The sequence below is a fragment of the Daphnia magna genome, linkage group LG8 (genome assembly GCF_020631705.1).
Source record: "Daphnia magna isolate NIES linkage group LG8, ASM2063170v1.1, whole genome shotgun sequence".
Classification (NCBI taxonomy): Eukaryota; Metazoa; Arthropoda; class Branchiopoda; order Diplostraca; family Daphniidae; genus Daphnia; species Daphnia magna.
This window is the reverse complement of record NC_059189.1, coordinates 8,643,514-8,670,044: the sequence shown is the minus strand read 5'-3', so window position 1 is coordinate 8,670,044 and position 26,531 is coordinate 8,643,514. Positions and strand designations below refer to the sequence as shown.

The window sequence follows — 26,531 nt, the reverse complement described above, 5'->3', positions numbered from 1 at the left end:
AAGAAGGCGCGTATTGACAAGATAATTGATCGTCTCAATGAGAAGGGTGTTATCGTGATGCAACAACATTTAGATAGTGGTGTATTCCCGTGGCACACACTTGGTTCAGGTAGGGGCAAATTTTGGTCACCATATTTCGTATTTTAATTATATCTTGCCTCTCTTTCCATTTACAGTTCCTTTGATCGAGTACTATGCGGTCATTGATATATAGATGTTAAGTCTACGATATAAGGAAGCCATTGTTCAAAACCAGAACGAAATGGCCATGTTTGTTAAAAAATGGCAGAATATTCGCGGGACTCTTAGCTCCGACATTCAACGCTATCAAAGTAAAAAGTTCGTTTCTTAAATGTGTTTTTAATACTGGTTGCATTTTCTTTACAGGAATTGAAGTGCAGGATTCACAGGAGTCTCTTTTACTCTCATTAAGTAAAATGGTTTTAGCTCTTACAGAAATCGCACGAATCGACAAGATTATCAAAACTGCATTAATCGATTTTCTGATTGCCTCTCCGCCGAGAAGCTTGCTGAATCTCCGTTCGCACAAGGAGACGATTTCACAGATGAGTTTAGGGTAAAGGAAGAAGATCTATTGGACGGATTGGGGTCGGGCGTAGAGGAGTTTGAAGACGAAGGAGACTTCGGATATACCACTGAAGCAACTGAAGATTACGATTCGGACGCATTAGACGAGCTCGCGTTTACTCCATAAACAAATTACTATGATTTTCGTTTGGAAGCCTGCAATGCATGAATCAATCTATTACATACAAATATTAAACTGAACTCTCCAGTGTTTTTATTTCAAGTTGCTCGAAGAAAGGTTTTGGAGTGCCGATTATGGCCGACTCGTCGGATGACTGCTGGGGCAGTCTTTTTCGTTCCCTCATGGTTTTGAGCCTAATTATGCGTCAATAAAAAGTGGCGAACCGATAAAAATACTATTAATATGAAAACTACACCTCGCCTGAAATTCAATAAATATCCGTCAGGGAAATCAGCCGAACATGAGGCTCAAAGGTGATTTTCTTGAAATTTTAGCCGCCAAGAAGCTGGTTTTTATTTTAATTGAGGGGTTATTAGCTAATAAAAAATAGTTTTAATTAGTGACAATATAAAGGACAATAACGCACTAAAAATTGAGAAACCTTCTTTGGCTTACAAGATACGAATAGGGGTAAAAACTACGAATTTTCAAGTACCGGAATGTTCACTGGTGTGTAACGGTCTTGCTGTGAACAACTTTGTCACATGCAGCACACAGGTGGGTTCTGCAAGTTTGACATTTAACTGTCGTTGAGCCTAATCTGCGGCAGTTCGAACATGCTGCTTCTTTACATACTGGCAAACTTTCTACGATTGACTGGTAAAGTGAAGTTCTGTTTTTACTCCACAGTTGGTCTTGGGTATCCATTCTAGTCTTCCAAATAGTCTGTGTTTCTTGGTAGTCATATTTTAGCACCAATGGTACCCCAGTATCTGTAGTCATGGGCTCCATTGTTTCCCAAAAACCAAAAGAGATAACAAGGATGGTTAAATATGATAAAGAAGAATAAAAGTGCTTTAGCTAGGTAAACCATACCATTGTTAGTAAAGATATCGCATGGTATGTTGTTATAAAATGACTGGAAACGAGGAACCTTGTTTGGAGCAATGACTGCTGTCCCATTAGACTTCTTTTGAATCTTAGGCTTCTGCTTAACGCCATCCACTCTTAAATAACACTTGCCGGCTTTCAGGTTGTTCGAAGCTCGATGAATAGCTCGTATATTTCTTCATCTATGAACATCATTTGTTGCTTTCCCTTCAGAATTCAAGCTTGCTTGCATTTCTTTAACAGTCGAAACCGACGAATTTTGAGCCCTTTTCCATCCATCCCTTCTACCCATTTGCTAACCATCTACACCACCTAATCTTAGTTGTTTTGCTGTAAAAAATCACAAATGTAAAACGAGAAACAACAAAGGAATAAATTATCATGGTTTTTCTGGTTCTTGACAGCTGCTTCGAAAATCGATTGGAGACTCGATAACCAATAGTTCAGGCAAACGGCTCAGGTCCAACCCCGGACCTTGACCCCTATTGATCAAGTTTTGATTGCTTTACAATTCTATGCGGCTGGTTCATTTCAAACAGTGGTTGGAAATGTTTTAAGACTGAGCCAACCATCAGTTTCACGAGCAGTGAGAGGCGTTTCAGTTGCACTATGTGCTTTTTCACATCGCCACATTAATTTCCCGGAAAATCTTATTACGATGATACGTTCCACGAGCTATAAAATTTTACAGTGATACGAATCAAATAATTTTTAGGTAAAAAAGGATTTTTATGACATCGCTCGAATGCCCGGAGTCATAGGGTGTGTTGATGGTTCGCATGTGCGAATCGTGCGCCCAATACACCACGAAAGAACCTATGTTAACAGAAAAAACTATCATTCAATCAACGTTCAGGTAATAGTGAATACGCAATTCTCATTTGGGTGAACGTTAATTGAAAGAATTTTTTTTCAGGGAATTTGTGATTCGAATAATCGTTTTTTATCTGTTAATGCTACCAAGCCTGGCAGTTGCCATGATTCAAACGTATTTAAAGACAGCAGCATAGGGAGGAAATGTGCCCGTGGCCACTTTGGCAATGGTTTTCTGCTTGGTGACAGCGGTTATGGATGTACAACACCTCTTATAAATCCATACGGCACGTCAGAAACACCCAAAGAGGTTTTACTATACAGCGATTACTTGAGGATTGGAAAAATAAAAAAACTTGTCTGTTTTAGTTGCGTTTCAATCGAGCACACAAGGCAAACCGAAGCACGATAGAATGTACGTTTGGAATTTGAAAAAAAAGATTTTATTGCCTACATTTTGAACTCAGACTCACTCCAAGTCGAGTTTCTTGGTTCGTTTGTTATAATAATATTTTATAGTTTGTCCTTTGTATAAGCTATGATTTTTCCCTATTACAGCGTAATAATAGCGTGTAGTGTTTTACATAACATTGCTATTGATCGGAATCAGCCATTGGATGACGAAGATATTGAGATGGAAGATGATCACGACGAAATAATCCCTCCTGCTGTCCCACAAAACGGAGGCGGTAATCAAAACGAAGCTTTTATTCGTCGCCAAGGATTTGCTTAAAGAGCACGCATCACACAACATTCATTTGGAACAGTGTATTTTGTTTTATACAATGATTTCATTTTTGTACATCACAGTTTGTCTTTTGAGTTGAAAATAAGATCATGAAGATCGCTAGGAAGTTAAGATTTGTCATATGGATCGCCTAGTTCACGTCTAGCTTGCATAATCAATACTAGCACTTTGAGCTGCTTTTCTTTCACACGGTAGTTTGCTGATGTTTAAGATGATGAGCAAACATTCAATTTCGCGTTTTTTACCTGCTGCTTCATGCTTAATTGTGCGGTTGATGAACGTTTTCTGCTACTTTCAACACTCCCATCAAAAGGGGCTAAAGAAGATGGTCGTGAATGAGTTGCTGATAATGATGAAGTAGCTGAGCCTGAAGGAATTGCTGAGTATGACGTAATGGCAGACTATGATGGAATCACTGGCACGGCTGCAATTGGCAATTCTGACGACCTTCCATCGCATATGGCCAAAGGAAACGGTGTCGTTGGTATAGGAGACGAATTGTGTGCTTCCCGACTTATAATTCAATAAATTGTTAATTGCCAGAGGGATCGCGCAGCGATCCCGATTGGCAATCGTAATTGCATGTGGAAATAAAATGGAGTAAGACCCTAAGGAAGTAGACCTTTTATTTGCCAGCTCTTCAAAGACATTTACTTTTGACCTTGTTCCGCGCCACTATACCTCAGACTGTTTTTGCGAATGAACTGTTGGAACATGAACATACTTCCAAATCGATAAGAGGTTGATAAACAAGATCACAAAAACCAAAATGAAACAAAAAAAAAAAAGAATTTCTTCTGACTGCATCGATCTCGACTAGTGCAACTTCTAGATCGGTCAACCGTGTTAGCCGTAGTGGCTCTGGAATCTTCCGCGACCACGTCCTCTTCCTCCTTTATGGAACAAAAATCAGAAAATGATAAATAAACAATAGGGTGTAGCAAAGCGTGCTACCCATAACCGGAAAAGAACATTGGGTGGTTGGGGGAGGGAAAATAATGACCCTTAGGGTCTTACTCCATTTTATTTCCACATGCAATTACAATTGCCAATCGGGATCGCTTTGCGATCCCTCTGGCAATTAACAATTGCATGTGAAACATTACGTTTCGCCCCTAAGGGTGATTTTAGAGTCCCTCTAAGCCGAATCTTCGGCCTGCGATACAGCGATATCAGGAACCGATGACGGCTGTAGATTGCGTTTATAAAACCTTGCAAATGTAGAATTCGTCCTCCAGTTGCCTGCTCTTAAGATTTCGTCAATGGGAACCCCTGTCGACACTGCTTTCGAGGCGGCCGCGCCTCGCGTCGAAAGGGCTGAAAAAACGCTGGTGTCGCAAGAACTCCTTAATCCAGCGACCGATAGTGTTACCTCTTTATGTGGGCTTACTAGGGAAACAAATAGCGAATTAAGACCCGTTCCTGAACGCTTGGTTGTTGTCCTGGAAATGTAAGAAACTAAACAGGCTACCGGAAAACTGTTGGCCTCCCTAAAGCTGGGAATCGAAAAGGATTGTAACGGGCCACCCATTTGCGTCTTCCTAGGACGATTTAGACAAAAAATTGCAACTCCTGATTCCACTCTGATGGAATTAAGGACGATTGCCGCAAGTTCGGAAGTTCGCATGAGGGTGGCCAGTGCCAGCAATGTTGCCAACTTCCGTGACAGTGATGGTAGACCCAAGGCATCGTTAGCGTCCATCCCTTTAACGAAATTTAGGACTACTTCTGGGTCCCACAAGTTAGAATATCTAGGGCTTGGTGGATTCTGGTTGTAACATCCCTTCAGCAGCTTGATTACAAGTGGATGAAGGCTGATCTTAGCGTGCTCCAAGGGATCTAAAGTCATAGATAACATAGACCTATGCAAATTTACTGTGTTGTAGGACTTACCCACCACATGCAGGTGGGTTAAAAATTCCAACACCGGAATCAGAGCATTCGACAAGGGATCAGCATTCTTTGCCAAGCACCAATCCGTCCAGTTACGCCAGGCGGACTCGAAAGCAACGTGCGTGGTGGAACGGTTTCCTGCCACGATAAGCTCGACCACTTGTGACGGAATGCCTCTCCTTCCGAGGCGATGCCGGATAATTTCCAGGCGACTAGGAGCAGATGAGACTTGCTCAAAGGATGTTGATTCCCTTGCACCGATGTAAGAAGATTTACTTCCGGACGAATTATTCTTGGAACCCCGACTGCTAGCTCCACCAATGATGGGTACCAGGCTTGACCTGTCCAAAGCGGAGCTATCAAAACAATTTTGGCCTGTTTCCGACGGATTTTGTTAAGAACCATCATTAGTAGGGAAAAAGGTGGAAAACGGTAGCCTTTCATATGCTTCCACGACAACGAGAAAGCGTTAACTGTAAGAGCGCCAGGTTGCGGTCGCCAAGAAACAAAGGAGTCTAACTGGGCGTTCCAGTAGGCTGCAAAAAGATCTATGTCAACAGGCCAAAGACTTGAAATAGAGAAAAAAATTTTGAGCAAAGTTTCCAATCACTTGCGTCTGCTTCGGCCCTTGACTCGCGATCCGCAATTATGTTCAAGGATCCTGGGAGGAAACAAGCCTCTATTCTGATATTTCTGCACTCACACGCGATGTTATTCAATTTCCTAGATCTCGTTCCTCCGTTTTTATTAATATAACATACCGCTGTCTTATTGTCCAGAAAAATACGAATAGTTGCGTGGGAGAGATGACGGGCAAACGCTTGAATTGAGTTAAAGGCGGCCATAAGCTCCAGCTCGTTAATATGTTTCCCCTCGTCTTCCTTAGACCAAGGGCCTCTGCAGTTACTCCCTCTGAAACGCCAACCCAACCGGAAAGTGAGGCGTCTGAAAAAATTGACAAATCTGGTTCTCCATTTGCAAATTTCTTACCATTTACTGCCCTTAAATTTTTCTTCCACCATTCTAACTCTGCCCTTGCCTCCTTCGAAAGAAAGCATTTGAACTTGAGATCATAGCAAGCTTTCTTCGCTGAGTCGATGTAGCATCTCTGGATTTCCCGGAAATGAGCTTAAGCGAAAGGCACTGCTGTAGTCGCCCAAGTCAAGTTACCCAAAACGGAAGCGATACATCTTAGCGAGGGTTGCGAGGTGTGAGCTATCTGCGATAAGAGAGACTCCAATGAATTAATCTTTTGGGGGGGAGTTTGAACGATAACCGACTAGTATTCACAAACATTCCCAGATATTCTAGGCTTTGTTCGGGAATTGACGACGATTTCTCCCAATTAACCGTAAAACCAAGAGCCGATACCAGGTTCACTACCGTTTGAAAATCATGCGACGCGCCCTCTTTGTCTCCGTTCAGAATTAAGAAATCGTCTAGATAGACAACTATTCTTAACCCCCTTTTCCTCAAGTAGCTCACGGCTACCTGCAAAAGTTTCGTAAAGATTCGGGGTGCGGAAGACAAACCAAAAGGCAGACAAGAGAACTGAAAATATATCCCCTCCCACGAAAAACGCAATAATTGTTGGTGTTCCGGGTGAATGGGAACGGTCAGGTAAGCGTCCTTCAAGTCTAACTTCATTAGCCAGTCCCCCGCCCTAACAACGCTGTTGACTGTCTCTAAATTTTCCATTTTGAAATGGTCATAGCGCACGAAATTGTTTAGGGCTCTAAGATTAATAATCGGTCTGTAGCCCCCAGCTTTTTTTGGTATGACAAAAATCGAATTATAGAACCCCTCGCCTACCTTAAAACACTCAAAAATTTCTCGCTTCAACAAAAGGCTTTCTACCTCCCCGCTACATACTTCCAACATATCGTTATTTGTCGCCATGGATGGAGAAGTACCGACCTGAACGGGAAGGGGAACAAACTCAAGGACTAGGCCATTGCCTACGGTGTCCAGAATCCATTCGTCTGATTAATTTCAGACCATTTCCCGACAAAATATTTCAATCTACCCCCAACAGCTAGGTTTTTAGGTAGAAAATGAGGAAAAGATGGAGTTACAACGAACCTTGTCTCACGCGTGTATGGAGTTTGGCCCCTACCGCTAAAACTGCCACGTACCGCTCTGCTACTGCCAATCTGCCCACCTCTGCTTGAGATTCTTGGCCTTCGCGTTTGCGATCCCCCAACCGATGATCTAGCTGACGCCTCGATACGGTTCAAACTCTCCTCCTGTACCGCGGACCTGAGCATAGTCTTTAGAAACTTCTGACCGAAAAGGTTCTTCAGTGTTTCTTTTGAAGAGAATGCGTCGGGATCGTCTAGCAGATGTTCGGTTCGTGGTACTGTGGCACTAAGGACATTATGTCGGCTACGGCGGGAGATATGATAATAGGCTCTAGCCCACTGCTGCAATGCTGCCTTCAATGCTTGAATGACTGGGCCATCCTTTTGGTGTTCAGCCGACTGCAGCAAATTAGCATACAAACTAATTAAAGGTGTGGCTATGTCCATTACCTTAAGCTGCGCTGACAGCCACAACTTCTCCGCCACCCCGACCAATTTTAGTTTTGAGCCATTCTTTACTCGGTGGGCCATCCAATCATCAAGGACCGGTGGATTTAGGCTGAACGAGTTCTTCTCAAACTCCAGCTTATAGTCTCCTTGGATTGTCTTAGACTCTGTCGTGGATAGACCATTTGAAATCCACTTGGTAAGGTGTCGTATCACCTGCTTCGACACGACGGCTTTGGCAAGAGCATCAACCTTGCTTACCGTCGGTGATACCTCTGGTCTCCCTTGGACAACCAAAGGATTGGAAGTAGACTGCTCGGGCTCCGTCGGGCCCTTACGAGAAGCTAATTGTTGCAGTCTTGCTGAGCGTCTCTCGGGAGAAAGATCGCGCTTACGCTTTCCTAAGCGCTTTCTTGAGTCGCGACTGTTAGGCGGTGAACGGGAGCGTGATCTGCGAGAGTACGTACTTGGAGAAGGCTGCTGCACCTCGGCGGGTGAGCCCGGCCCATCGTAGTAGTACTGACGGTGGTAGTAGTAACTGCTATACTGCTCACTTTGACGATCTTCCTCTTCCCTTCTACCGATAACGTCCAAACCTTCCTCGATGTCTCCCACTACGCCTTCCCTTTCTTCACCTCACTGTGCTGTGTTTTCCAAAGGGAAAGCGTAAAGGGAAACGTGCATCTCATCCACGTACGAAGCCACACGAGAGTCAATTGACGGGGCGTAAGAGTCCCCACGTGGTGTTTGACTTACACTAACTTTTTCAGACATGACTGATCTGTCTCTGAGCTAAAAAGGTCTGAGGTATAGTGGCACGTAACAAGGTAAAAAGTAAATGTCTTTGAAGAGCTGGCAAATAAAAGGTCTACACCCTTAGGGGCGAAACGTAATGTTTCGCATGCAATCACAGTTAGTCAACGTCACACTATTAAGTTAGTAAATTGTGCTTACATTTCGTCTGTTACTTCAAAATCAATATCTTGTAGCCTTGATTCACCGCGTTGAACTTGGTCGTACAGCGATTTTAAAGATTTCTCGTCAAGAGTCTCAGAATCACAGCTTCCCTATAAAATTGGAAATAATTAATGTATGCATTTAGTATAAACACACGAACAATTTCTTCAACTTACGGGAATTATTTCTCCTGGCAGACATGGGTTGTCTTTCTTAAAATTATGTGAAGTTTCTGGTACAGTGGCTTCAGCTGAAATGCTGGGACACCATCTACAAGATTTAAACAAAATGCACAAACTGGAAATAAAATAGGTTTAAAATATTTACCTGTCCCCTTAAGTGAGTTGGCATATAACCCAATATCTTTCTTTACTGCCGTTTCCAAATTATTCCATTTCCTTTTTAGTTCTTCAACACTTCTCGGTTTAGATTCAGCAAAGGATGTTCTAAGAACGTGTGCTATACTTTCCCACGCAGCAGTTTTAGCTTCCCTAGAGACACCACTATCAAAAGCACCTTCAATTACATCCCATTTAAAAATGTGAGTGGTGAAAAAGAGAAAATGCATTCAAACAACTAATTGTATTTACACTTTACATTGTAGTCCGGTCGGAATAGCATTTTAACCCAAAACAAATTGCAAAATTTTGTTTTCTACATGAGCTTTATTAATATTAATCTTGTTTATGTTCTCCTAAAACCCTCCCTCGAAATTTTAATATTTAGTATGATTAATTTCAATTATAAAATATGTGTATTTTTGTATTGTAATTTAGTCTAATTAAATACAAAAAAATTGAAATTTTAAAAAATGATCTTTGTTTAATACTAATTGGTCTACATGCATGCCAAATTTTATTTCCCTAACTTGTAAAATGATGAAACACCACACGAAAAATGAGTTCCGTCTCCCTTTTTACTACCCAAAAACCGCTTCCGTGTTTAACACAGAGCTTACGGGGAAACGGCTTTAGCGAAAATCGCTGCCGTTAGTGATCTATAATCCCCTTCTCTTCCGTTTTTGTCTTATATTAAAGAGCTAATTCTCTTCTACAAACCCAGTAAAAGATTTTTGGGAGGGGGAATTAGTTTTCAAGTTATTAGATTTTATATACAGCCCATATTTCCTGAAATTTTCTCTAGTTTCTTTCAAACCCACATTGAGCGACGTGGCGCTTCATTTTGTTTTCTGCTACGTTGTTGTTTGTTGTTATTTGTTTAAGTAAATCAGTGTAAAGTTTCTTCAAATATTTTCTTATGTGCTCTGTTTAATATGTGCTCTGTGTTTATAAGTGAAGGAAAATGATTTCAATACGTAACATGTTGAATACGTTTTCTTTTTGTGTTTCATTCAAAAGGTGTAATTTCAAAATCTTTGTTATTAACATTGATTACATTACGACAACTAAGTCCTTTGCAATTTTTACATGCAACTGTACACTCTAGGCCATTTTTACGACAAGAACATCTTCTTGTATCGCAATTTCCATTGCAGATATTTAATCATTTCCAAGAGGTCATTTGGTGCAGCCTGTAAATCAGTGGTAACAGGGTAGAGAATTCCTTCAGATAACATCCATCCCCACTCAACTTCTTTAGAATGGTTTGCACCAAGCCAAGTTTGTATCTATAATAGCATTAATTAGTACATAATTTAAGTGGATATTTTTTCAGGTAATTTACTTGCAAATATGTCCTTCTACTATGAAATTTCATAGCAGCTGATGTCGGAGGAAGAGATTTAGGATTCACAGATGTAGTCAAGGAGGCAGTGAGAACTTTTGCTTTAAAATTTTGATATCGCAGGTTATCTAAATTATCAGTAGGTAGTCCAGAGTATACAATAATCATTGCCCTTTCTCCAGCCACATCAATCTCATTTTGGGAACAATTACTCTTGTAGAACAACTGAGCCAATGACTTGAAAACATCATTAGTACTTGAGAGTTTCAGTGTAACATTTTTACCCTTTCCAAAAGGCTTAGACGTGGTGTCACATCCGAGAAAAGCATGCACAAAAAGTATCACATTACATATGTAAGTCCCGAGTGAGTTTTGAATTTGTTCTATATTCCAGATTTTTCCACCTCTACCATTTTTTGGTTCACACTTTAGGTAAATTTTCTTCAATCAACGATTGTAATAGTGTAGCAGTAACACTAGGAGATATGTGTCTTCTCCTACTAGAACCGTTTGGTGTGTTTTCGCGCATTCAATTGCTGTTTTAACTATCATTACACCAGCATCACCCTGACTGTGTAATACGGTATATCCTTTAAATTGAAGGTATTTTCCCAATTCAATCAGAAATTTTGCTTTGTTGCTTGAATTAGATAGAAATTCCTCCTTGGATGTCATGATCTTCACATCATTTGAAAAGATAACTTGACTACTAACAGTCTTGGCGCGCTTCAAATGTGAAACATCTTTAGTGGACGGTCCATTATATCCATCAAAGACAATAACTGGGGAGTTTTTTCAATATTTATTTGACACGTATTGGTAATAGTGCTCATATATACTTAAATAACTTTCTTCTTTCTTCCATGGGATTTTATGAAGAAGCCAGCCGCCATCAAGAACTACTTTTCTTTCATCTTCATTTGATATTTCTTCCTTTGATGGGTCATACTTAGTCATCTCAGCTATTGATTTTGCCAACTCCGATTTCTTGGCGTCCCTCAGGTTCCAGTTTGAAGAGAAAAGAGATACAGGAAATGAACTAAGTTCATATTTGAAGTAAGAAGGAAATGAATGTTCTTCTTTTTTCGATGTTAAAACAACGACCATTCTTTGAAATAAAACATTTTGGTCTATGTTTCCCATTTTCTTTTTCGATCCTGGATGTTCCTTCTCTGTCATTAAAACACATTGTTCTCTTCGACGTGGTGTAAAATCTTGAACTGACGACCCAGTCATTTTTGACGAAATTTTGTTTCCAACGTTGACTACGTCATCTACGTTGACACAGCTAGCAGCAGTAATACCCGTAGAAATGCTACGTAACACTCTTGGGTTGCCGAGAAAAGGTTTTTTTGATGCTAAATAGTCGATGATTAAATTGATGTCCGTAAAGTCACGCTTTTGACGGCAAAAAGTACTTTCTTTATGTTGTTCGCTAGTACCAAGTTGACAGTTGACGTTATCACATAAGTCCATCATTTGGGAGTTGATAGTTGAGCAAATCGGTCTCGACATAACCCAAATCAACCGGTGTACTTCTTTTATTCCGGAACGCCTTGTTATTCCACCTAATAAATTTTAGAATATCATAAGAATCGTACTAGATAAAAGAAGAAATTATAATTAACATACCTGATGATTTCATAGTCCACATTAGTTCTTGTTCGATTACGAGGTCAGATGACAATCCAGCCCAGAAACGTTGATACCTTCTGATAACATGAAATCCAATTTCAAATAGTTCGTATACAGATGGATTAGTGTTCTTTAAGTCCAACATGTTTTGAAGGTAGATGTAGCTAGATTTCAGGTAATTATTATGTCCTGCTGCTGCCAAAAAAGGCAACATTTCCATGGTAGTTTTTAAATGTAGCGCCCAGTTTCCAGTTCTTTCCGCTTTAATAAATTGTTTGACTAATTCAAACATTTTGAGATAAATAATCCATAAATGTGCAGTCCTTGATGATTCACACTCCATCATTTTCTGCGGTAACAGTAACTTAAATTTCTGGAAAGCTGGCGATTTCTCTAGTTCACTACTATTCATAGAAAAATTAGGGTCATCGACGGTCTGTTCGAATAACAGCAACAGCTGTTCTATATCAGTCGATGACAAAGAATCAAGTGATTGAGTAGAATTATCCAACTGTTCTTCACCAATTGTGGTCGAAAGTATGCTGGAGTCCTATTGAAAATTACAAAATTTTATAAGACATTGTAATAAAATTTATAACTGTACATTTAAATTTACCTCTTCAAATGTAATATCAGTATTCATTAGTATGAAAATTTAAGCACTTTCCACCAAGAAATGGCCCCTTATTGCTCTAGAAACTGCTTTACCAGAAAGCATGTGGGGAACAGTATTGCTTGCATAAACGAGATTAAGCAATTCATTAAGGCCGAGTCCTTCCATTATTTGTCCCATGCAGCCTAAGAAATTCACGATGGTGTGAAAACCATCGAGTTTTAAGACAACTTTCTTAATAGGACTTGAGTAATCGGAGTTTGCATCGCCTTCCAGTATAAAGGTTGATCGAATGTTACGATTGGACAGTAATCGTAAGACAGGATCAACTTTATGTGGATGATTGGTTGGGTTGAGCTGACAGCATCAGCCAAGCGCTCATACTCATAGACCAAGCAAGGAAATTGTTCCAGTCAGCAAAAATGGAACTTAGGAAATGGACAACAAACAACGATGAGCTGAGAAACTCGATAGAAAATGTGTTGCAATTCCAAAACGACATTATAGGCATGGCCCGAAACTCAGATGCATCCATAAAAGCACTAGGGGTTACATGGAACCCCACGACAGACACGTTGCAGTTCAACCCAGACAAAGTTGTTGAAGACGCTAAAGAGCTCAACAAAAGACCAACTAAAAGGAAGCTGTTTAGTCTGGCGTTGGAGCCGTGATTTAATTTTATTCATCCTTTATTATTGCATGTATAGATGGCGTTATGTAGACCTTTATTATTTTAGGCCTTTTGCCCTTTAATTGTTGCATAGCGGGCAGGATGGCATGTCATTGAATTTTAGGCCTTGATTTATTGGTTTTAGTATTCACTTGTAGTTGTAAGTTGACATATTGCGTTCTCGACATTGATACTTCGTCTTAGACCTGATTTGAATCTTTGTGAATTTCCGTGGCATTTAAGAGGGTAACTTAACATTTCAATTGTTCGTTGAATCCCCATTTTATGTTTGTTAATTTTTAGGATAAGGATTGCCCGTGATTGCATGTTGTCTGTCGATTGACTTGGAAGAAGGTGCATGAGAAGCACGTGTGGAATTGGTGAAACACGTTTTAAATTGCTAGTTGATTTATTATTACGCCTCCTGACCTAATTGAATTTTGCATGTTCAGACATTGTCTCTGTCTCCCCATTTGCTTGTGAAACCTGCATGGCAGGATTTATTCACCCAAGCCTGGTCCCTTCCACGTATGCGTAAAGTGTTTCATGTGTAACCTATGGAATTATGTTAATTGCATGATTGTACTCCGTAGGATTGGTGTTAGCTTTTGATTCGTTATTGACGCGAGTGGTTTGTTCATTTGACGTTCGGAGTGAAATACAGTCCACTTCTTTACCACCGAGCTACCATCTGGTCCTTCGAGCCGGAGACCTGATCAATATTGACTGACCTCGTAATTGAGTTGACAGGCCCACGACTGATTGATTGAAGAGATTTGGAGCTCATCTTGTGTCCCGAACTAAATTGATTGACCTGAGATAGAGCCTGGGCTCCCATCTTTGATTCAGATAAGCTGAGTGAAACGGACTGTTCTCTTTGCCTTGCTATGGGGACTCAATCTGTAGCAGAATGGACTTTGGAGGCCTGTAAGGCCAAGCAACGAGGAATCCGCTTCAAGATTACTGGCTGTTACAATCGCATCCAGAACATCGTGACGAATACTTTGTCACGCCGAGACGCTGAGAAGCAGCTTACTGATTCGCGTAAGCTCTTGGGCGAGTTGGAAACGATTCACGACCTGATCATAGAGCTCGTGGATGACGATGACGTGGCAAGGGCCCAGAACACACAACACCTGACGTATGCCTCAGCAGTAGACGGTGCATCAGCCATGGTCGAGAATTACCTGCTGCAGCGACAAGATGATACCTTTTCAGTGGTGCCAGAGACAGAGGAACAGATTGCACGTAAAATAGCCTTACAAGCCACCGAGCAACGAGTACGAGACGCTGGCGCTAAATTTGAGGCTGCCGAGCAGGCACTCATTGACCTGGGAGGTGACATATCTGCCCTGGAGGAAGGGGAAGTGGATCCGTACGATTCGGTGTCTCAATCTGGACGAAAAGAGCCCAAGGAAAAGGTACCGAGTTTGACTGACGTTGCCGAGCCACCTGACATCTGGATTGATACATATCTGACCGGCAAGGAGATGCCGATTGTTCGTGAGAAGGGGGCCAAATCGTCGGTCAACGTCCAGCTGGAGGCTTATACGGGCCTTGCACTGCATTGGTTTGCTTGGATCAGCATGTGGTTTGCGCTGGTTCACATTACGTGCAAGACTCCTAGCGAGAAGCTTGCCATATTGAACAATTATTTGATGAGAGACTTAGCCGATATTGTGCATGGCCATGGAGGAGGTGAGGCTGGTTACATGGAGGTTCTGCAGCGATTGAAGAGCACGTGTGGGAGTCGGAAGGTGATTCGACCGGCCTATCTGTGGGAGTAGGGTCAGATAGAGGCTCCGCGCAATGATCACAATCTTTCAAACGCTTTGCTGAGCGTGTACGAACCCATCTCTTCAACCTATCGATTATTGGTGAGACGGGCAATGTTGACTTCATCGAGAGACTGTCCCTCAAGCTGCAACTGACGGATCGTTTGGCCTGGAATGATGGATAGGGAGCCAAAATCGATCATCGGAATATCAACGATTTTGGCCGCTGGTTGACGGCCAGAACAATGGCATACCAGAATGCGTATGCGATTGCGGATGAGCAGCAACGGCCAGCGAATATAGGAAATAGGAAGGCGGAGGAAATAGGAAAGATCATCCCAGGTGCCAAGTAGATTCCAGCAGCAACAGCAGAAAAGGAACGTCCTTGCTTATCATGGAGCGACTGCTGGTCAAAGGGAGAAAGGAAATGGATCCGCCGGCTCGAGTAGGGGAGCGGATAAGAAGGAGAGACGGCCGACGGATCTTCATTGCTTCAAGTGCGAAGGTTCTTATCGGCTTGAAGATTGCCATTTCTTTAAGGATCTCCCGATTAGCGAGCGGGTGAGCTTTGCTCAGCGTCGAGGGCTGTGTTATGGCTGCTTTGGTGTTCGTTTTGGGGCCATAACTTGCACTTTGAAGAAGGCCTTCGGTGTCAATGGCTGTAAACTAACACACCAACGACTTCTGCATAAGAAAAGAAGTGTGGAAGAGAGAATTGTTTGCCCACATACAGCACGCTCTCGACAGCAGCAGATCGCGATCAAGATGCTTCCACTGGACGCCTGTACAGCTGATGGAGAATTGGTGCCGGTTAATATCCTTATTGATGAAGGAAGCGATTCAACTTTGTTTTGCACAGCGCTGGTCCGTCGGCTTCAATTGGCTGGGTAAAAGCAAACTATGATTGTGGAAGGAGTGGGTGAGGAGTCGTCCACCCATAGGAACTCGGAATATTTGGATATGAAACTGAGGACCACCTCCGGTGAAATTGTGACGATCCACGGCTCCAAGATGCCTTCGATTGCCAAACCGGTCGGAATTGTGGATTGGGAGAAGCTGAGAAAGCGCTTGGCGCATTTGATTGACTTTTCGCCCTTCCGTGTGTGCAGCGGACCGATTGATATCCTAATTGGACTGGATCATGCAGCGCTAATCACCCCAATTGAATCCTGCTTTGGACAGAATGATGAGCCGACAGCATCTAAGACAAGACTTGGCTGGACCCTACAAGGAGCGGTTGGAATCGGAAATGAGGGCAACCCAGCGAGAGTTCATTGAGTGTTCACCTCGTCAAATGCTGGTCAGCGATTGGTTGAGCAAGTCAGGCGCTTCTGCGATACGGAATCGTTCGGGACGGAATTCCAGGCGGATGGCATGTCCAGCGAAACTAGGAGAGCCATTATGAAGCTGATATCGGAGCTGGAGAAGCTGCCAATTGGTTCCGCAGCACCAGTTCTTTGGAAAGACGGAATACCGCCGTACATTCCGGACAGTCGTTGGACGGCCGAGACAAGATTGATGAGCTTGAAGAATCGGTTCAGCCAGAATCCGGAGTACGAAAGGTTCTATCATGCTGCCATGGAAAAGAACTTCATGGAGGGATACGCCCGGCGAGTTCCGCCGGAAGAGGTTGCGGAAAGGCCAACAAGATATTTCTTGCCTCATTTTGGAGTCCCTAAGGTTGCTGGGCGGCCGGAAATACGTTTAGTGTTCGATGCGGCCACCAAATCTGGAGTAAAGTGCTTAAAATATTTCATCACCTGTGGACCTGCATTGCAGAACCCTCTTCCAGCGGTCGTTATCGGCTTTCGCGAGGGAGACATAGGCTGGTCTGCGGATATTGGAGCGATGTTCACGCAAGCGTCCACGCGGACGCTTGCGGACCGGCAAGATCGTTAGGGTTTACCCAGGAGCGGATGGCAGTCTATTTTACCCGACCAAAGTATACTTAATATTTTAACTTAACTAACTTAACTTAACATAAACTTAATTAACTTAACTTATAATTTTACTACTGAAGAAACTAAATCGAGAAAAATAGGGGATTTGGGTGGGTAAAGTAAAGTATATTATAGTACAGTAATATAATAAATTAGTAAAGTACAGTGAATGAAAGTCTAAACAGTTTACTTAATAATTTAACTTTACTAACTTAACTTAACTTAAACTTAATCTACTTAATTTATAATTAAACTACTAAAGAAACTAAGCGAAGCGAGGAAGACAGGAAATTTGGGTGGGTATATTAAGTATAGTAAAAATAAAATGTTTACCAATATAAGTTATCCGTATTAAAAAATGAAAACTACACACCATAAAGTCTAACAACCGAATGACCGGGCGTTATAATCACCATGTTTTTTCCGGACCGATGGGAGAGCCTCTTGCGGGTGTGTAGTTTTCCTCCGTGCCTGTAAATCGCTAGATGGCAGTCCCACGGAGTGGAAAATCATTCGTATATATATTACTATTTATTTTATAAATTATTTACGAAAATGGCAATGCTGATTTCAATTACTTCTGCTATTTATATTTCAGTCATATAAGAAAAGTATAGTTAGAGTACAATTAAAATTTCAAAAATGACATCGGTCCAAAAAAACAGTTAATGAGTGATTTGAAAACTACCCTTGTAGACAAAATAATTCAGTTACAAAATGAATACCAGCTGAAATAAAACCTCTTCTGGAGACAAAAGTAAAAAACATTAAACCAGAAGATTGGACATTAGAAACATTGAAAAATTCGGGTTATACATTATATAGATTTCTAAGTGAATTGATGAAATCATCATTTACTGAGGAATATCTTAAAAGTAGTATATATATATATATGTAAATGTCAACTAATAACAATGTAATATGTAAATCACAATTTAGCACACAAGAAATATGGAAAAGGTGGGGGACGCCCGAGAGACGTCCCTTATTGGGTCGATCCGGCAAGATGACGCGCTGATTAAGCGGATCACGGAAGAGTCAGCCAAGGCGATGAAAAAATGCAAGGAAGATTGAGCTGTATTGAGCTGAGGCGGACTCGACTGATGGAACAAAGGGAGACCTCCGAAACGGGGGAGACTCCACAGAAGAAAGACCAGCGGCGAAAAGCCGTCACTCAAGCAGCGCGTCGGCGGCAACCATTTCTTGTGATACGAGAGACAATGTAATGGCCGAACGAGACATCCTGTTGGCCGAGCTAATGGGTGCCGGTCATGTGGTGAGGACGTCGTGAGATAAAAGGGAGTGGCGAGTAAATACACTCAAGGCTCAGACCTGACGAGAGAATTACAGAGATAACACGGAAGCTAGCTGGAATCTCGACGGCAGATGAAAGGATAAGTGACCGCGAGCAGCTAGACGTAGCGCTGAGTGAGATGGCGGTATTGGATCAGTTGGCGGAGTCTCAGAGACGAGACCCTGCGCCGACGACTACGACACTCGTCAATCGCCCAGCGTTACCGCTTCCGTTGTTTACCGGAAACATAGCAGCGTGGGGAAGTTGGGAGGCTGCCTGGGTGACTTACAACGACGATACCACGCTGTCGGACGAACAGAAATACCAGTACCTTCGGCGCTGCTTGAAAGGAAAGGCCGCGGACGCGGTCCCGTACCTGCAATACGGGACGAACCAATACCGTAAGGCAATGGATGTATTGATCGATAGATTCGGAGACGAAGATAAGCTGAAAAAGCATTATCTGGCGGAGTTGAAAGCAATGACAAACACGCGGTTGAGCGAGACTTCAGGTCTTTTGCAGTGGCAGAAGCTTCATGATGGGCTCACGAATACCGTCGCGGCATTAAGTAGCCTTGGAGTGAACACCAAGATACAGGAAGCCTATTTCGCCCCGGATCTACTGGCGTCCTTTCCAAAGGCGTTGGTTAGCCGGTGGAGGGATAGGTGGGACGATGACGAACTGACGTTCTCATTGATATTAAAGGCCCTGAAAAGGGAAATAAGACACCGAGAAGAAGATGAGACGTAGGCGACGAATTGTAGCGGGAAGCCCGTGCCAGAGTCGGCCGCTACGACGTCGAGCAATGCAAATAGAAACATGTTGTTCTTGTTCTGTCAAAAGCCCCACTTGCACTGCACTTAACTGCAATCAGGGATCGTCGGATCAGAGAAAAGCGACGTGCGAAAAAGATGGTCGGTTCCTGAAGTGTCTGGCCGATCTCATCGGACGGAACATTGCATCTCGTGGGTTCCGTGCGGACACTGTGGAAGTACCGAACACTTATGCATGGCCAGACCAAGGGTGGGGGGATATGCAACGCCTTATGCAGGAAACAGAGGATTTTCCCCTCAAAGAACTCCGAAGGTGGTGACGATAGAAACCACCACGTTGACGATTTCAACTAGATCGAAGACAGGAGTATTGCCAACGTTCACGGCGTACCTCAAGGGGAACGCCGGGAACAGAATAAAGATCGTCGGATTGATAGACTCTGGAAGCGAGAGAACCTTTGTCCGTCAGGACACGGCGACCAGAGTCGGAGTAAAAAAGGTGAGGGCGTAATACCTGGTGGTTAACGGGTTTGGCGACCAGAATAAAGATGGAAAGAGCCATTTGATATTCGGAATCAGACTATCGGGATTCAACAAGGACGCCCAAGAGATCAAAATAGAAGCAATTGCGAGAAAATTCCTCGCATACGCAAAGAAGGTCACCCAGACAGATTTCTCGAGAGGCTTGATAAGCGAAGGGAAAGACCTAGCCGATGACCGGTACATAACCAAGAAACAAGGCAGTCAGTTTGACCTCATCATCGGCTGCGTGCGTGCAAGCAAAATCGGCTGGTTAATATTCGGCACGATGAATGAAAACGACAAGGCGGAAGAGCAAATGCTGTCAGCGACAGTAGACGTTCAAAGACCGGTAAGAGACTTGGAGTCTGGAGCATATGGGGATAACCGCACAAGAAAAGGCAGAGCCCGCATTCCTGGAAGCGTATCAGGAGACGATTCATCGGGCCGAGGATGGGAGATACATGGTGTTGTTCCCCATCAAAATCGGACATCGCAAAATCGAATCCAACCGAAACATAGCAATGATCTGGCTGCAAGGGCTGCTGGGCAAGACCCAGCTGGAGGACAAGTTGAAATATCATGAGATATTTCAACAATATAGCAGGGACGGTTTCATTGAAGAAGCCCACCGAGAATTCGATGTTAACTGCACTTACTTGCCTCAATCAATCAAAGTAAGCGCGGAGCCAACGAAGATTCGGCCGGTGTTCGATGGATGGGGCCGATCTAAAAGAAAGACCCAGCATCAACGATGCGTTGGAGACAGGGCCGAATCTAAACCCGGAAGTGTTGGCAGTCTTGTTGCGGTTCCGACAAAATCGGATAGCCTGGACAGCCGACAGCACTCAGGCGTTTCTCCAAGTGGAGATCCGTCCGGAGCACGGGCAATTGATCAGGTTCATTTGGGTGGATGACCCCAGAAAAGCAGAGCCCAGGTTGATTGAGTACAGATGGAAGAGAGTACCGTGTTGTCATGCAGCCCGTTCTTTCCCAAGGCCGTCATCCTCAAACAACTGAAAGGGTTCGAATAAGAATACCCCGAGACTGTGAGGCAGTTGCAACAGCAGTTGTATGTCGACGACTGGTCAGGTGGAGAGACTACCGTGGAAGAAGCGGAGAAACGTATTCGGGAGGCGAATACAATTTTCAGAGCCGCAAAAATGGGGCTATGTAAATAGACCTCCAATAGTGCAGAATTGATGGAGAGACTGCCGGACCTATTAGCCATAGCCCGATAAGGCGACAGCTATTTTCCTTACAACGTGCTATGGCACTTAAGAAACAGTTCACTCGTATAAAGGTCAAACAGTCTAGCAGGCTCACCCCCGTATGTCCCGACTGACCATCTGCGCCAGCAGTAACTGGCCTTACGGGATATAAAATCCTGAAACGCCGTCACCTACGGTGCTGCCCTTACGGGCAGGATTGTAGGTGGCAAGGACCTTCTATTTATGTTTACGTTTTAGGTAAGCCTTGCCCCCCCTCAGTATCAGTCAAGTAACGAAGTAAAACAGTAGTTCCTAGATCTCTCTCTCTCTCATTGTTCCCCCCTCTTTTTCAATCAAGAAATAAAGCCGTGCCGTTTTCCCTTAGTCATTTTTCATCTTCATTTATTCACCCTCCATCCCTCATCACTGTTGTCGCATTCCCATTGCACGTGAACGTGCGCAACAAGATCATTGTATTGATGCAGTAACTTTGAATGAAACCCGGTGGATTTCAGATTTGCCTTCCAAGACAAATCTAAATGCCGAAAAATTTTTTAATTCTAAATTTTTTTGCTGATGCACCTATTTAAGATGGTGAAATACCTTGTCAATTGTAATATTGAAATACCCGCCGTCGCTTCTCCTCAGTTTGCCAGCCATCACCCCTCAGCATACGTCCTTCATTTGCCAAACTCCTGTCGAGCCAGCCTGCAACCGAGACGACACCGAAGTCCTACGAGCATCCTCAAATATTCACCACAAGAGTAATACTCAAGCGGCATCAAGTCTCTGCAATCCCGATAAGGCTTCCTGTCGGAAATTCCGACGGACGAAGCTCACAGCCCTCGTCCGGGTGACAACCCTTTGGCCGAAGCAGGCTAGACTCAGACAAGTCACCCTCGGTGGAGTGCCGCGCTACCGAGGGTAAGGAAGTTTATTAGCGGAAGCAAGTGACTTAAGACGGCCTACGGCTCGCAAGAGCTGTAGATAGGAGACTGGAGCTCGAGACTGTGTTATTGGAACTGCCAGAGAGCTTTTCCATGTATATGATGACACCTGTTGAGGCTGAAAGGAACGACGTGAGGGTTGAACTCATTGAGGCGGAGCCTGCAGAGTTCATCCCGCCAGAATATAGGTTTAGTTCCCGCAGGGTTATCGGGAAGTTTTCTGATCGATAACCGGCAATCATAAGCAGCGTTGCCCTCTATTCCAGGATCGGAAGCTCGGACAAATTAGACAACGGTGTAGTTTTCTGTGTATATAAGGGGCCGTCTTGCCATGCTAATACACTCACTTTTTCTCACCGAATTGCTGTGTCAAGTCAAGTTTATTTGTCTCCCACTAACCCGTTCTCTTTCAGTGAAGTCCGAAGCCCTCCTGCCGCCGCCTCCTTTAGCTTGCCAGCCGCCTCCCCAGACAAGCCAGCCCACGAACGAGACGTCATCCCGGAGCCTTCTCATCACCGCACAAAGAGTAATACTCTGCGGCTGTACACTCTATTGAGCCCGACAAGGCCCAACAGAATCTGATCGTGCTCTAGCCCGATAAAGGCGAACAGCAGTTTCAGGACTTACCAGCGCAAGCCCGACAAGGCGACCACAGTAGTCGTTGAAATAGTGCTACGGCACTTCAGATAAGTTAACCGTAGCAAAGTCATGCAGTCTGGCAAGCTTACCACCGTAAGACCCGACTGACCTTCTGCGCCAGCAGTAATCTGGCCTTACGGGATAAGATTCCTGAAACTTTCAATCGTTCTCGGCACTGCTCTAGCCAGACAAGGGGAAGGCAATACCGAAGACAACTAGTCGTGGCCTGATAAAACGAGAGCTGTTGTCGTAAGAGTGTGCTACGGCACTTACTGATAAATTTATCCGCCATCAACAATGATAGTCCGGCAAGCTTAACCCCGTAAGGCCAGACTATAACTCTGCCCCAGCAGTCTCTGGCCCTTCGGAATAATATTCCTGAAAATGAAATCCGTCGGTAAAACAATTAATGGACAAGATAGAATGGCGGAGAGGACCGCAAATAGGTCACGATAGTAAAACAGTGGCCGAACATCAACAAAAGCAAACCATTCTCTCTTAGAAGAAATAAAGAAAGAGAAACTCCAAGAAAAAAATTAGGCAATGCTAAATCCAATCATCAACACGTTGGTACGAGAGATACAGTACATTACGTACAGCTGTAAGAGTCTTGGCTGCGATTAGACGAGCATTGCGCAAATTCAGAAAGCAGTCGGAACCGGAAAAATCAACTGCGCAGACGGGGTAAGGGTCTTCAGAATTCTGTCCGTAAAAGAAATAGAAAAAGCAGAAATAGAATTCTGGAGAAGCTGAGTCGGCAGTTCCGACATTTGAATTTTTTTCAGAAGCAAAACCTAAAAGCGGGTGCCCCCATCCGTGTCGAAAATTCCGACTGACGAAGCTCACAGCCATCGTCCGGGTGCCAACCCTTTGGCCGAAGAAGGCCAGACTCAGACGAGTCACCCTCGGTGGAGTGCCGCGCTACCGAGGGTAAGGAAGTCCATTAGCGGAAGCAAGTGACTTAAGACGGCCTACGGCTCGCAAGAGCCGTAGATTGGAGGCTGGAGCTCGAGACTGCGCTATTGGAACTAGCTGAGTGCTTTTCCATATATATGGAGACACCTGTTGAGGGTGAAAGGAATGACGTGAGGGTTGAACTCATTGAGGCGGAGCCTGCAGAGTTCATCCCGCCAGATTATAGGTTTCGTTCCCGCAGGGTTAACGGGAGGTTTACTGATCGATAACCGGCAATCATCAGCAGCGGTGCCCTCTATTCCAGGATAGGACGGCAAGACAAATTAGACAACGGTGTAGTTTTCTGTGTATAAAAGGGGCCGTCTTGCCATGATAATACACTCATTTTTTCTCACCGAATTGTCGTGTGAAGGTCGCTCATTTCGCTCCAGTAACTTGTTCTATTCCAGAAAGGTCCGAAGCTCTCCTGCCGCCGCCTCCTCCAAGTTGCCAGCCGCCTCCACTGACGTGCCAGTCCGCGACCGAAGCAGCCATCCCGAGACTTCTCTTCAACCGCTACGAGTAATCCCGTACGCGACGAAAAGCTAGACTTCCCGCCCCCTTAATCTTTTAGCTAGAGACAAGCTATGAAAATATTAGCTATTGAAATGCAAGCTTGGGTAAAGCTATGAAAACGCCAAATTCTTTATAGTTTTCTTTACGTGTAGTTGTTAAGCTTCTTACTAGCTATTCAAAGGGCTAGTTAAAAGTTAATATTAATTATTAAGTTTCTAGCCAGCTATTCAAAAGGTTAGCTAAAAGTAAACAACATGAATATAGGTTTTAATGTTTTTATTATTGGGGGTTTAGCGCAATCATTTGTTTGAGTGAATTATCAATTAATCATTTAATCTGTTTCAAAATGATTGGGCAGTGCAGTTATAATGTAGGTTTCAGCAAGATTTGATTCTAAAGAAACAACACATTTCGCTCTAACGTCAAGAGTATCATACGCAACATATGTTGTTCCCTTCCCAACAAATTTAGTTGTCATTCCCGGAATTACTGAAAAATTTATTTCGCCGATTGGTTTGGGAACATAGAAAGTTTTAGACTGCAATCCTAATACATATCCCAGGATAAATAAACGAGGAGGACCAGTCTCTGATTTGAAATGTATCAAGTTTTCAATTTTAATAACATTTCCATCAGACATTAGTGCAAAATAATTAGTTCGTTTGGGAGATTTCGTATAGCTTGAGGTTGCAAAAATAGATCCCAACTTTTTAGATTTAAAACGAGAGTAGAATGTGCCTTGGTCAATTTGCGAGTCTCGAAAAGAAATAAATTTTGGATTTATGAATAAATTTAGCAAGGCAACTTCTTCCTCAATAAGCACCTTCCGGGTTATTGAACTACCAAGTAATTCTACTTCATCGTCATTGGTTATTAGTCCTTGCCGGATATTTCGAATAGATGGTAGGTGGAGTAAGTCAATTAACATAGTCGAGACCGCGGGGGGTAATGAATGTTCAGCAAGAAGCTTTTGCGCCTCATCCTTAACTACATGATTGATCAAAAAATTCTGCGCCATCTGATCTGCAACTGATTGTGTGCCGTTAAAGTAAGTTCCCAACTCCCCGTTGAACCATTCAGGGATAAATGTGGAGGTTGCCCAAAGGCAACCCCAGTCTAATACGCTTTGCGATAGATGTGTTAAAAAATGAACATTGATCCCTATGTGTTCAATTCCATACAAACCTTCCATTTCTTTCACAAAATCTATAAAAAGAAACCCAACCTTTTTTATTTCCTCAATGGAAATTCGTTCTTGCAAAAGAATAAACATTCCATAACTAAGTTTTACGAAATGTTGGAAATATTCGACGGGAAGGAGGTCTTCTAAGATTGTGTAAAAGAATAACGCGAAACTTTTAAACATGCTTGCCTTCCAATTACTGATATCATCTAGAACTCCCATTACTCTGGTTATTTCATAACATGGCTTGACGTTGGAAAGTCGTAAATTTGCAATTCCGATTTTTCTCCGAATGGACCATGATTTTTTTGCATATTTGCTGTCAGTTAAGAGTTGGATGATTTGTTTAAAAACCTCTTGACAGCATGAGTGCATATACTCAGGAACAAAAGCCTTGATGAAATCAAACCCAGGTAAATCGGCTAAAGGCGTAGATCCAAGAATTCCGTGAACTGGTTTGCGGGTTTCCTTCACGATTTCAAGATCGTGCAAATGCTGTTTCATGCTACGCATTTTGAAGGGGCACGCAGTGATTTCAGGATAAACACGAACTGTTCCTCGCCCTTTCCCAACTCGCTGACCTATAATAATAAATTTAGGAAGTGCGAATTTTACTAGAAAAATTACTGTTTAGATTATTCATTTTTTACCTGGGTGTAAACAAAAGTCACATCCGTACTCCCCGTTAAACTGTGTCGTATTTCTAACGAGGGGCCGAGCTACGGTATCGGTTGATATGATCACAACGCGCACTTTGTACTTAACATCTTTGAAAAATATTCCTTCGCGCTCGAGTCGAGCCCATTCACTCATTATCCAATCCATAAAAGGGTGCATTGGTGGTTTCTTGTGGCCATAATAGAGAGATAGCAAAATAATAAATGCACGTTGGAGTTTGTACTTCGCTTCATTAATAACAGCCATGAAAGGCCAGAACGCTTTTTTGCTTTTTTTATGTGGGTTTGCTCCATCCGTGTTCCACATGACTGTTATTGTCTTGTCGTCTATGAGTCCTTGATCCTTCAATTCTCTGTAGCAACCACCTGATTGCACACCGCCACGAAAATTTGGATCCCAATTTTCATGTGATACTCCATAATGTTCGATGAAGTACCTTATTTGTTTTTCGATGGGCATTCGCAAAACATAGCATGGGGTGTTGCTTGCTCTAAATTTATGACCACATGGTTGATTTTCTTGTGGGATATTCTTATTCTTTTGCAATTTTAAAACAGCAGGGCATTTCTTTAAGGGGCAGACAAATATCTTGGAAACTTCGTTTTTCAAGTTTGAATACTGTGACAACAGATTGTGTTGCCTAGTCAACTTTTTCAAGATGGAATCCGTACCAATGCTTAAAATGCGAAGGTGGTCGTGCAGTGCACTTTTTGTTAAATGGTGCCGTAAATAAAAGGCTACGCACAATATTGGCAAGTAAATGTGAGGCTGTACTTCATGCAGTGCGCACTACATAGCAAAATAAAAAAAAATAATATATAGGTTTTGCCAACTTATATTTAAAAAAACCATACATCTTCAAAATCACTATCTACATACTCCTCGTCTAAATCTTGGTATGCAACAAAGCATTCATTCACAGGGCTGAGTGAGTTATTAAGCGTTCCTGGGGAATCAGGCC

At 43.0% G+C, this 26,531-nt stretch overlaps 2 protein-coding genes and 1 long non-coding RNA gene across 7 annotated transcripts; all 3 read left to right on the top strand.

The window, feature by feature from the left end:
* The first annotated feature begins 262 nt into the window (after positions 1-262).
* On the top strand, positions 263-3,146 carry LOC116928675. The gene is made up of 7 exons (XM_045178435.1): positions 263-332; positions 388-577; positions 2,048-2,138; positions 2,316-2,456; positions 2,517-2,550; positions 2,853-2,904; positions 2,972-3,146. Exons 1-7 carry the CDS (start codon positions 263-265, stop codon positions 3,144-3,146), a joined length of 753 nt encoding a protein of 250 aa, XP_045034370.1.
* A 6,611-nt stretch (positions 3,147-9,757) lies between these two features.
* LOC116929770 lies at positions 9,758-11,429 on the top strand. Of its 5 annotated transcripts, XR_006650003.1 has the most exons (6): positions 9,758-9,897; positions 9,986-10,158; positions 10,214-10,345; positions 10,405-10,576; positions 10,655-10,805; positions 10,873-11,429. It is a non-coding gene; the product is annotated as an uncharacterized LOC116929770 (long non-coding RNA). The 5 variants fall into 5 exon arrangements; XR_004398042.2 differs by having other exon boundaries at positions 10,214-10,576; positions 10,655-10,797; XR_004398041.2 differs by having other exon boundaries at positions 10,214-10,576; positions 10,655-10,797; positions 10,877-11,428.
* A 2,598-nt stretch (positions 11,430-14,027) lies between these two features.
* LOC116928674 lies at positions 14,028-14,927 on the top strand. Its single transcript, XM_032935766.2, has one exon. It carries the CDS (start codon positions 14,028-14,030, stop codon positions 14,925-14,927), a length of 900 nt encoding a protein of 299 aa, XP_032791657.2.
* Positions 14,928-26,531: the final 11,604 nt, after the last annotated feature.

Bases quoted from the DNA above. Each gene is read 5' to 3' on its own strand.
- LOC116928674 (XM_032935766.2), top strand. From the start codon at position 14,028: ATGGGGACTCAATCTGTAGCAGAATGGACTTTGGAGGCCTGTAAGGCC.
- LOC116928675 (XM_045178435.1), top strand. From the start codon at position 263: ATGGCCATGTTTGTTAAAAAATGGCAGAATATTCGCGGGACTCTTAGC. The intron at 2,457-2,516 runs GTAATAGTGAAT...ATTTTTTTTCAG, and splicing joins ATCATTCAATCAACGTTCAG to GGAATTTGTGATTCGAATAA. The intron at 2,551-2,852 runs TTAATGCTACCA...TTTGAAAAAAAA, and splicing joins GAATAATCGTTTTTTATCTG to GATTTTATTGCCTACATTTT.